We start from the raw sequence: 12278 nt of genomic DNA on the forward strand, positions 1-12278 counted from the left end.
ATCGCGCGCCTCTAAACTGCAGTGAGGGAAAGCTCGCTCTTAAAGAGACCGAAGACTGGGTTCTGTTCTGTGACTGTATGTATGTACTACATACATCGTGAAGTACCGTTCGTTATTTGGTGTCGTCTACAAATGCACAGTAATTAAAAGATGGAGAAAATCGCAGTGAATAACCTGGTGAGTGCGACCAACATTTTACTTTATCCCGGTCTCTCCATGCGACACTTGTTTCGCAGGTCGTGGTGCTGCGCGGGTTGCTCAAGACGGAAAGAGTCTTCCTGATTAAGAAAATGACTTCACAGATAAAGAAGCTCCAAGATTCTAAGTAAGCAGGTTTTGTCAGACCGTGTTAACGGTGATCGCCTAAAAACCGCCACCTGATGCATTCATCGTCTAACACGACTCGAAGGCGAGGGCCATCAGCTGCTCCTTCCCTTTTAAATGCGAAGCATTTCTTAGCGAACCTCAGGCACTTTGGCCGTTTCTATCTACGCATCTATCTAGCCGCCTACGTCTGGTCACTCACCAGGTTGTCTCCATAACCTGTAGTATACCATAATACCAAAATTGGCATAGCAGGGGATCAGTGCGTGACGAACACGATCCACTGGTCATGACATGAATAACGCAAAATACCTGTCGCGTACGTCATGAAACTCTTTCTCTCAGTCACGTGTGGCACATACCCGCATACCAGAGTTCATGTTCTGCGGTTATAAGCCACAAGTGATACAGAGTCTCAACCAACACAGTAACCGCGAACACACACACACATTGACACGCAAGGAAAGTGATAATATAATAACTGTTGGGGGTTTATGTCCCAAAACCACGATTTGATTATGAGAGACGCCGTACCGAAGGGCTCCGGAAATTTTGACCATCGGGTATTCTTTAACGTGTACCAATATCGCACAGTACACGGGCATCTAGCATTTTGCCTCCATCGAAATGCGACCACCGTGGCCGGGATCGAACCCGCGACCTTCGGGTCAGAAGCCTAGCACCGTAACCGCTACACCACCGCGGCGGACGCAAGGAAAGTGAGGAAGCTGAAGACAGAACACTTCTGGAGGACGCTCAACTACTATCCACTCGTCCACGTGGTCCGCAACGTGGACGACGTGGACTACTCAAAAATCGGGGTCAATGCTTCCTACAATATACCTGCTGAGAGAACCAGGCCTCTCATCATTAACGGTGAATTCAACATTGAGTTATCAAGACCCAACGACGCTTGGTCCTTATACTGCGTGAAAGATGGCTTGGACGTTGAAAGGGCCTCAAAAGGGCCACGTCCACTACAGGAGGCATCATAGATCATTTCATCGTAAGAGGCATCCAGGATTTCTACCAGCCGCACTATACCTCGCACTTCACTACACTTAGACTCCTCATGGCCGCGATCATGAACGGATCCGATTAACAAGTCCGGTCCAGCTGCTGGGGCTCACTGATCACGGTGATGATGACCTTGTTTAAGAACTGTCAAGAACCCCTTCCACACATGCACACGGGTCCGTGCGTGCGTACGTGTGTTCGTTCTGCGTGTGCGCGCCTGTGTTCTCCGTCATAACACAAGTATAAGCATAACAACTGCAACTATGACTGTCACGTACGTGCAGTGCGCCTGCGCGTGCCATTCGACTGTGTATATATCTAGGGAAACTCCTGAATGAAGCTCAGTTGCGAGTAATGCCTGTCCTGTGCATCTGTGTTCCTTCATTGTCTTGTTTGTATTCGCGCTATCTGTATTGAAGAATATAAGCACTACATGTCAGCTTACCGCGTCTGGTGTTGGTAACAGCCATGTTGCTGTTGGCATTGTTACGCAACTGTAAACAACTGGTTATATAATGCATATACAACTTTTGAGAAGGTCGCGGGTTCGATCCCGGCCACGGTGGTCGCATTTCGATGGAGGCAAAATGCTAGATGCCCGTGTACTGTGCGATATTGGTACACGTTAAAGAATACCCGATGGTCAAAATTTCCGGAGCCCTTCGGTCAAGAACCCCTTCCACACATGCACACGGGTTCGTGCGTGCGTACGTGTGTTCGTTCTGCGTGCGTGCGCCTGTGTTCTCCGTCCACATGCACACGGGTTCGTGCGTGCGTACGTATGTTCGTTCTGCGTGCGAGCGCCTGTGTTCTCCGTCATAACACAAGTATAAGCATAACAACTGCAACTGTGACTGTCACGTACGTGCAGTGCGCCTGCGCGTGCCATTCGGCTGTGTATATATCTAGGGAAACTCCTGAATGAAGCTTAGTTGCGAGTAATGCCTGTCCTGTGCATCTGTGTTCCTTCATTGTCTTGTTTGTATTCGCGCTATCTGTATTGAAGAATATAAGCACTACATGTAAGCTTACCGCGTCTGGTGTTGGTAACAGCCATGTTGCTGTTGGCATCGTTACGCAACTGTAAACAACTGGTTATATAATGCATATGCAACTCTTCAAAACATGAGTTTGTGTATACCACCACATTTCTCTAGCGTCATTCCGTAACGTTTCGCTCAATGTGAAAAATTACGCCACAGTCACCATCCCGCAGATACTTCGCATAACATCGATTCCCACGGTACGTGGGATCTGCCGATTTTTTTATTTTTTTTTTGGTCAGTCGACCGTATTGATGCTTCCCTCCCTCGTTACCCTTTCTGCAGTATTGCACTGCCTCCGAGATCGGCTCACATTTGACCAAGTGACGGTGTCATGTGATTACATCGTCATAATGTATGTCATAAAGACGTCACAAATTTCGCCAGTCTGCAACGTCATGATGACGTCACATCTCTTCTAATTTATCTCGGATTCTCGTCTGCTGTCATTCGGTTGTGGTACTATTCGTGTTGTCGCCGAGGGCCATTTTTGTCGTTTGATGAGGCATATAAGGCCGTAATAGATGTTTATCTTCATTCCTTTACTCATTCGTAATAGAGGCCCGGACGCTGAAAAAAGAATTCAGAAGGCTGCACGTTGGAAAGACCAAGTTAATTACCTAAAGGTGAGCAAGTTATAGTTACTACCGTATTTGTTTTTTTTTCTATGGATGTAGCGGCCCACGTTGCATCAGTAATTCAATGATATTGTTTCAGAAAGTTGATCTCACCACCGTTGCACGTCAAGCATTAGCTGCTGAAGAGCCATGGAAGAATGTGCTTGTTCGGGTACGTAAACAAAATGCCTCTTAATTAACATGCAATATTTATAAACTGTGCATGATTTCATTTTTGTTGATTTAGTTATTCACGAGGTTAGGATTTACCGTGAACTCTAGGCATTGTCAAAAGTTTTTTTATTCTGTTTATGTGCCAGTGCAATGGGAGGCAACAGTTGCGTGTAGGGCATGTCCAGATTTTACTCTGTGCATTCTCCTCAAAATTGTAACTGGCAGTTCCTTTCATCATATCTGTGCAGTGCACAGACACCATTTCTACAGCCACGTGCACTTAGGGCACCAGCATTATGAGAGGCACACCTTAGTGTTCTTCTTTAATACTTTTAACTCCGGCTCATTTATGTCATGTCTGCTAAAAGCTTTCATTACTGTTAACTATATGTGTTGCCATTATTGTTTGTAATAACATTTCTTGTCATCATGCACAGGAGGTCCCATCTCACTTTCTATGTCTTTTGTATATAGTACATATGTAATTATCACCATTTATTAACATGTATAAACTGATTATGATTGTGCTTCCCTTTAATCAAACTGACAGCCAATTCTTATGGTACCTGTTTTCTTTGGTGCAACAGAGTGCCTAATCGTGGAGTGGTAAAGCGGAGAACCCCGTGAAACATTTTTATCGGAATTTTTCAGTCTGCAGCACCAACCAAGTCATGCATGCAACGCACGCTGCAAACGGTGCACGTGTGCCGCGGCTCGGCATGGTTCTACCAGCTGTCGTGAAGGCAGCGCCACTTCTGATTGTCCACTTCTTTTGCTTCGTAATAACCATAGAATAAGGCAGGGATGCCTAATAATATACAGACTGTAACTTTAAGCACAAATTGTGGTGCACCTACACAACAGCAGACGACTCATTTGCGAATACTAAGCCTTATCTGCCAAGTGACATGATGTGCCGATTTTTGTGAGTTTCAAACGCAATTTAAAAATACAAGTCCTATTTAAATCATGAAATTAATGCTCGATTCTGTCACTATAATTAACAATCCTTCAACTTCCACCAATGTCTCGTGACATGTACTGGCCACTTAGTTGTCAGTCCCTTTAAAGGGGTCATGAACCACTCCTTGTGCATGGGGAAAAAAACATCCTGCAGAAAGCAGGCGCTGCTAAGAACAGTTCATCCAAATCCTGCAGTCGTCTGCGGCAAGGAGACCGTACAAGCAGAGTGCGAAGTAGCCATTTTCTCAGGCACCCTCTTTTCATACAGAGGCCTGTGCTCACTCTCTTCAGAGCTGCTGGTGCCTGCTGTTTGGCATCAAACAACAAATAGCATGCCGACATAAATCCAGAGGGGCATTTGGATCAGACGTGCTTCTTGCCACGGGTTGCCGCCACGTGCCAGTGCCACACTCCGTAGTCTGCTAAGATTATACAGTACTCACACTAGCACTTAGTGATGAGAAATCCTTGGAACAGGGGGTGTCGCTGGAGCCAGTGTTCCAACAAGTGTCTTTTTCAAGGCTGGAACCAACACTTAGCAATCACAACCAGAAAGTGTTTTATCACACGTGCTCAAGGTCATGACGTATGCTTCTTTCTCGCATGCCATCCCTCCCTGTGTAACTTCTAGTGTGCTCATTGGGATGAAAGAAAGCACAGAAAGTGTGTGTGACAAATCCCTGTAACTCCACTCGTTCTTGACAGATTTGAGAAATATTTGCAGCAATAAATTCGTCAGGCAATAAACTCCTATACTAGGGTAATGCCATGATTGCATGGAAAAGTGGTTCAGGACCCCTGTAACAGTTGACTGAAGTGCACACTAGTGGTAGGCGACCCTCTGGAATGCCTAAAAGTAATCGATTGCAGATTGAATTTTCTTAAAGGGACACTAAAGGCAAATATTAAAGGAGCACTGACACAAAAATTTTGCACCTTGCTTTTTTTGTTGCAATAGATAGCTTATGATCCACTTATCACGGCTGCAAACCTCGTTTGCGCGAGTGCGCGACGGTTATTTATTTAGAGACGTTTTTAGAGCGCCCAGTCGCAGTTTCGGTTTCAAAGCACCGAGCTGGGCAGCACTACTTCCGGAGGACGGGTAGCCACAGCTGGCCACGTGAACACGCAAAATTGTGACGTAGGCGACGCGCGAGCGTGAGTGCGGTGGGCGCCGAACCAGGTGAAGTGGCGCCAGCTATGGAGGATTAGAAACAACTAACAAACGCGTAGTCTATGTCCTCCGAGCATTCGGAAGCGCCCATCTCGACTCGCTAAGCTTACAGCATCGATTATTTGACTATGGCTCTCAAAAACGGCGCCGAATCGGGACGAATACATTGCTGTCGAAGCTTAAGGACATGAATCTAAAGCAAATGGAAGCATCAGTGCGGAAGTTACACGTTACAGAGCGCACGGCGGCCACTTGATAGATTCGAAGTGGACGACAACCGCTTTTGGCAGTGAAGCCATGTTTTTCGGAGGCGCGAATGCCTCGCCGGCGAAGCTTGCCGTGCAAGTTGGACAGCTCTCGCGTGTGCGGCCACGGCCGACGTTCTGCGGCACTGCGCCGTTGCGGCAGGCTTGCCGCTAGCGTGAGCGGGCCATAACATCGGCCAACGGGCACGACGAGCGAACAGCGGAAGAGAACACAACTAGAACATGCCAAGCCGCAGGCACGGAGGAAGAAATGGCAGGTAGCACGGCACAAGCGCAAGGGCACAACCAGCCACCAGCCAACACAAACTCGTGACGTAGGTTTGTTTACACATCCCCCGCGTTGATGTCGGCGTCGCGAAGCGCTCGCATCTTGCTCAGTCGCGCGGCATGCACTTTAAAATTGATTTTAAATATGTTCTAGGCTATATTGGCCCTTTATATTTCGTAGACGTTGTGTACGGCTCCACATACATCTATTTCACTCATTATCTCGACTTCGAAATTTTGTGTCAGTGCTCCTTTAAGTTGACGTTGATTGTTGAAATAGCAGTCCAGAAGCCTGATAGTGCTACTTTTGTACAAAGGAAGTGCTTATTTTGAAATAAAATCACGTTTTAGTGGTCCGCATTGCGTTAGCGCACTTCAAACCACCCGCCTGAAAGTGGTCTTCCTGACGTCACTGTTGCCCTGCCCAACGTTGCCCGCCTTTACTGTGTGGCGGCATGCACTGGCGGCGTGCACCATTCGGGCATCCGGCAACATCACATGCATGCGGCATTTTGTCGAACTTTCTGTCAGAGCGACTTTCACGAGCGCGCAAAACACACGCGGCAGTACGCGATACCGAAACTACCACTGAGACGCGACCGCGTGAGCGAAGCAGGGCGCCGGGCGAAGCGCAGTTCGGCGAAAACTGAACCTTTGAACCACTCGCGCCGTTCCCCATGGCAAAGCCAAAGAGGTTCTTTTTTCCATGAACCAAACAGAAACGAACAAACAACATTTTATTACGTCTCTTGATGCACGGAAGGTTCTTTTTTTATTGCAGCTAGTTTGATTACTAGTGATTAATTGTAGTCGGACGCTCTCACGTCATCGGGACCATGTCCAAAATATCCCGCTTGTGGTGCACGTCGTGTGATACATTTAGCTTAATTTCTCGGTAAGTAGGGCACTGCTGTTGATAATATTGTTGTTTTAGAATGTTGCGGGTTTGGTAAAGCTATGAAATTATACAAGGAGTAATAAAGGTCTTCAGTATCCATACTAAAAGCTTTACAACAGCGGGGGTTTTCTTCTGAGAGGAACTGAACTAGCGCCTGAGACTTACACATGCGAAAACGGCCTGGAAAACTGCTTGTTTTCATGAGTCAGTGATTTTGTTTGCTTTCAGCTTTTAAAGATTGCGCACACGCCCATTCTTTTTAACGCAATAGCATTAAAGGGCTCGTTTCGCAGAAATTTCAGCATCGGTGTCGGCGTCGTTGGATGTGAGCGAAAAATCAGCGTTGTCCATGACCAAAAAATTAAGGAAGATGCGAATAAAATAATAAAAATCTTCGGTTTCGAGTGAGAATCGAACCCACACCGTCGTCATGGCAAGCAGGTGTTCTGCCACAGAGCCACGTCATTTCTTGAAACTGCTTCTGAAAAAAACACTATATGAATGTCATGAAGCGGAAAGAGTCTCCTTAACGCATGTAATATTGCGTGGCAGAAGCGTAGAATCGTGCCAGGCATCAAAACACGTGAATTGCATAACGAGTGGGTGTTTTAAGGGCCCACCCATTGAAAAGTGCTCAGACATGTTTAAGCATCATCATCCTCAGCAAAAGCATCAACAAAGTGAGCAGCTGTGTAGGATTGAGTGTTGCCTTACGGACGCATAGTGGGCCCTCCGCTGATTTGCAAAAAGAAGAATTATGGCGTAGCGGGCACTGCGCAACTGTACTTGCAGTAGGCATTCTAGGATACTTTGGAACAGCCAATGTTACATGCACAGTCGTTTGTTTCCTTTGGGAAGATTGAGGTATGCACCGAGAACCGAAGCTAGGCTGGCAGTTGAGAAGGCGATGCGCCCGGCGCCCAATTACAATATCGCATTCTACTCTTGAAGGCAAGCTCAAGCGTCCTCCAAGTTTTTTAAAAGCCAGCCATGAGTGTGATGAAAAAACTTACACAAGAAACATGATGGTATGGTTATATGTGTGGCATCTTGCAGATAGAGAATGCTCATAGGTGAATGAGCTACTGTCATACCATTCTCAGAATACATTATTGTTTCGGGTACTTTGTGTCTAGTTTCCCACCAGTTTGGAATGCTTCCCAAGTCATTATACTGGCTCTGTCTTGCATGAGTTTAGTGGTTTAACCAGTTTGTTAGGTGACCACTTGTTGGGAGTTCGGTTTGGCTGGGGAAAAAAGTTGGTCTTGACAGCTTCAAGGCAGGGAGTAAACTGACTTTCATTGAAGAGTAAAAGAGAAAGGCCACTTGAGACTTTGGCAACACAAAGCGGCAAAAGGACAGGCAGTCACCCCAAAGTGAGGGCTAGTGAAATGGGGCAGCAGGGATGCTGTCTAAACATGGTGGATGGCTGCCATGGTGCCGAGATCACTGGCAAACATCCTTGCCGTCAGGCTTGTACGGACGCCACAAGTGCAAGCAAATAGATAACCCACTGGCTTGAGTTATGACGGGGTTGCTTTACAGCACTTGTGGTGTACTACACGTACTGTCTGCTACGACATTGTCAACTGATGTGGTATAGCTAGCATTATGTGTTTTGTTCGCAGGCTGACTCCACTCCGGAAGAACGTGCCTTGGCACGTCTGGCAGACCGCCCAAAAGTGCAGAAAGTCATTGAGGAGTTCAGGAGTGCTAACGCTGATTGGAAAGAGTGGCTGCCAAAGGTCTATGATGCCTGGGAGAAACGCAAGAAAAAGCGTTTTGCTGTTTCTGGTGAACTAGAAACACCACCTGTGAATGAAACTAAAGAAGTGTGTGAGAACGACTTTCTGCCTGATGGCGGGAATAATGCCAAAATGCCGACGAAGAGTAAAGCAGCATTTAAAGGCATCAGGGTTATCTCTTCGGGTGCCTCAAAGCCTGAAGTAAAAAAGACAGCCTTGCAGAAAGCTGGCGAGAAGACGGCCAAAGAAACATCCATCACACAATCTACAGGGTATGTAGCTTTTCATGTGTGTTCTTGTCGAAGCCATTACATGAACTGCAATCGATAAAGGAGCATTATACGAGGTGTTCATGTTTAGATTTTAAAGGCCTCTAAGCAGCTTCTGAAAATACAAAGACCTCGCACATTCTTCTCTCCTGGCATTTCCCGTCTTTTTGCTGCGCTTCGTGATGCCAGCAAGGTGGTTCGAATGATTTAACTAGGGTAGAAGCTCTCGAATCGTCCATATACGAGGAATGTCAGTTGCGATTTTTGTGCTACCATGCTTTGCCATGGAGTCGCATGCCTGTTCTTCTTAGTCCTGCTTGGCCGTCGTACATATTCTAGGGATTTCTCCTTGTGTAGAGGCTTTTGTATTGCACGAGTAGAGTTAATAGCTTGTCTGTAGCTGAAAAGTGCAGTCTTGATACTCGGTATCGAGATTGACCATGTGTCTTCTAAATCGAATAAGCTGTGAGGAGGCAAGCCAAGGCAAGAATGGAACTGTTTTGCTTTTGAACACGGAGTGGTTTAGGGGTCTGTCAGCATACTCTTAAAAGACCACTGATGCCAAAATTCCAAATGCGAGATGTTTGTCTTCTTCAATTCTGCTGTGTGTTTAGCTACCTCTGACTAAGAATTAATGGCACATGTTGCCTTAACCTTGCTGTGATTATTTGAGCCGGTACCCCACGTTAATGTCATCAATGTGACGCGTTTAGTGACTTCTCAAGCTCCCTGTGGCATTTTGCTTGTCCTGTGGTCATAGACAAACATGCTTGCACAAGGCATGACAGGATAGAGTGTGTAGGCTCCTTTTTTTTTTTTTGCTATCCTCCGCTGTGTGGTCAGGCCACTGAGTAGGTGATTCTGGCTGCCGACATCGATGGCATGCTAAGTGGAATTGCCGGGAATTATTTTGCCGAAAGGCATGCTGTTGGCCATCAAGGGAGGCTGGACAGGAGCTTGTACTGCATGTCATTTTTACGCTAGGGGTCCAATGGAAGACAGAATTACCTCAACATTCCAAGGTGTGCCACCCCTTAGCCGATACCGCTGTAGCCACATTGTTTCAGTCCTTTTCGCACCAATTCATAAAGCACAGTTCTGATCATCACTGAAGTCCGCGCATACGTGGTCGTGTGGTCACTTGGCCGCCACGGTGGCGATAATGAGATGCCGACTTATTCATTAAAGCTACAAAGAAAATTTTGGCTGTCAGTTGTTCTTTGAACAAATTTTCTGAGGAAGAAAAAAAAATTTCATCAAAATTAAACTATTAAGTGCGCTAAATGTGTTTAAAGGGTTTTGTGCTAGAAAAAAAAAAAGTCGACATGAAAACTTATCTGCGCATGCGCAGGCACGGTAGCTTCACCTGTCAGTCAGGCGCTCGTGGAGGTCTATGGGTGAAATGACTGTTCAGGCACTTTCTTTTTTCTTTATGTAAGATAATCAAAGGCTGGCACCCACTACTATATCGATGTTAGATTTCAGTTATTAGATGTGTTTCATTATGCCTCTATAACACTACGCATTGATTGAATTTCGGCGTGCATTTACACTCGCAACAGTGTAATGTAGTGACCTCTAATTAACGTGGCTGCCCTATGTAAAGGGAGCTTTACATACCACGCCAGCTTTAACCTTCTCTGCCTTGATGTGCAGCACTCCTTCTCTCCCATGCACACGAGTCGATTACATCTTCACCTGATGAGCACCACCTCCCTTTTCTTCTTTGCTTCCTGCATTGCTTTGCAGCACATTTCCGGTTATGCATTCTGCATTAGATTATCAATTTAATTTTTACCTGTGGTCACTTAAAGCACAGCTTCCCTGAAAGGAAGGGTGCACTGCCTTCTTTCTGTGGTGCCTTTTAGCCATTTTCTGCTTCGAAGACCCGATGTGATCGACGTGTCACGCTTATTGATTTGCCGTGCTCAAATGTGGTGCATAATGATAATATTGCGCACGCAGCACGCCTTTCGGTTTTATTGCAAATGTGGTGACCGTAAGCTAATTCACTTGCATGCCTTCGAGTGACTTCGTTATGGCTTCGTTGCTAAAGGACCATTATTTGACAAAAATTGTTAGGTGAAATTAACAGTCTTCCGATTTCCTCTTCTGTGATTCTTGTCTAGCTGGTTAAGCCTCTCTATTAACCCTTTGTCGGTTGGCCTATATTTTTGACACGATGTTATAAAAATCGGCTGTGGTATATACATATCCACCACAAAGAAATAGTATCAAACAAATTTCATCAAAATCAAGCCAGTACTTTACTGGAAAAAAGTGGGACACGTATGTCCCACTGACTCCACTGAATGTACCATCGTGCGATCGTATCGCCGGGTATTTGAGATGAAACAGCCGACACATGTGGCGCAGATGAGCACTTCTCAAGTGTTGCAGAGGAACGTTGTGCACGCCTCATTTTCAGCAGCAGGACAGCACCTGCCCATTCGCCTTACAAGCCTTCATAGGGCTGTGGTCTGTTTCTGTAAAGCTTGCTTCACCGCATACACCAACCATTTTTGTCAATTTTGTTGTCCCTTCTTCCACTGTCGAAATGGCCGAGTGCTGATGTTGTCCCTGAATATCTGCCCACTTTTCAAAAGGTATATGATATCAAGAATATTATACCCATGCACCATTATCCACAATCGGGCTTAGCAAAGAGCGTGGCAGTTTCGCTAAGGACTGTGTTTCGATGCATTTATCAGTCAAGTTACTGCACAGTTCTACTAAAACACATGATGACTGGGAGCTGAAATCTCCTCTCTAGAAAACCAGAAAAAGAGAAAATTTCCTGGCATTCTGAATGACAGGTTTCTTTTATCTGAACGAGAGGAAAATTCCGAAGCCTTCATATAAAATGGAACAAATTTCAGTGGCATTGTGGCACTACTGCCACCTTCCGAAACCGCGGTAAAACAATTTTTCTTCTCTAACTTACATAGACTTAGGTAAGATAGCAGCCACTTAGCGTTTTGCTAATTGCGACAGGTGATGTGGGAGAAAAATTTCTCCTCAGAAGGAAGAGTGGGACGTATGTGTCCCGCTTATGCATGATGCACAAAGGGTTAAGTCAGTTAGTCTTTAGTAATGAATAGACACCTTCAGGCAGCAGTAATATCTGTGATGTGACGTGTAAACTATCCATAGCGGCTCGTGTGTCTATAACTGACAGTCTGCATTGTATTTCAGTGTTCCAGTTCAGAGCCCCGATAGAGTGCAGAAGCTTTTCATTAAGATGGCTGCAGAGGAGGAGCCTGACAAAGAATTGCCACCAAGGTTTGTTTGGAATCAATGCCTGTATGTATGTGAAATAGCCAGCAAAAAAAAAAGGGGGGAACCATTTTGCATTGTTGACCTCAGCAGTATGAAGGTATGAAAATGCAGAGCAACGGTGCAGGATTGGTTGTAATTAATGAACACATGCAGTGATGGAAGTGACATTTTGCTTTTTGGAGCAGATTCTGGAGCAGAAAAATGCTGTAAATGCTGCAAAAACCCTGTAACTCCGCTTGTAC

General features: G+C 45.8%; 1 protein-coding gene across 1 annotated transcript in view; it reads left to right on the forward strand.

Moving 5' to 3' along the window:
- Nucleotides 1-12278, forward strand: part of LOC119388261 (uncharacterized) — a 27665-nt gene continuing 15387 nt past the window's right edge. The window contains exons 1-6 of the mRNA XM_037655934.2: nt 1-177; nt 237-325; nt 2944-3010; nt 3102-3173; nt 8372-8760; nt 11953-12039. Coding sequence (XP_037511862.1) covers nt 151-177; nt 237-325; nt 2944-3010; nt 3102-3173; nt 8372-8760; nt 11953-12039 — 731 coding nt within the window. The 5' untranslated portion in view covers nt 1-150. The remainder of the gene's footprint in view (nt 178-236; nt 326-2943; nt 3011-3101; nt 3174-8371; nt 8761-11952; nt 12040-12278) is intronic.

Source organism: Rhipicephalus sanguineus, chromosome 3 (genome assembly GCF_013339695.2).
Source record: "Rhipicephalus sanguineus isolate Rsan-2018 chromosome 3, BIME_Rsan_1.4, whole genome shotgun sequence".
Lineage (NCBI taxonomy): Eukaryota > Metazoa > Arthropoda > Arachnida > Ixodida > Ixodidae > Rhipicephalus > Rhipicephalus sanguineus.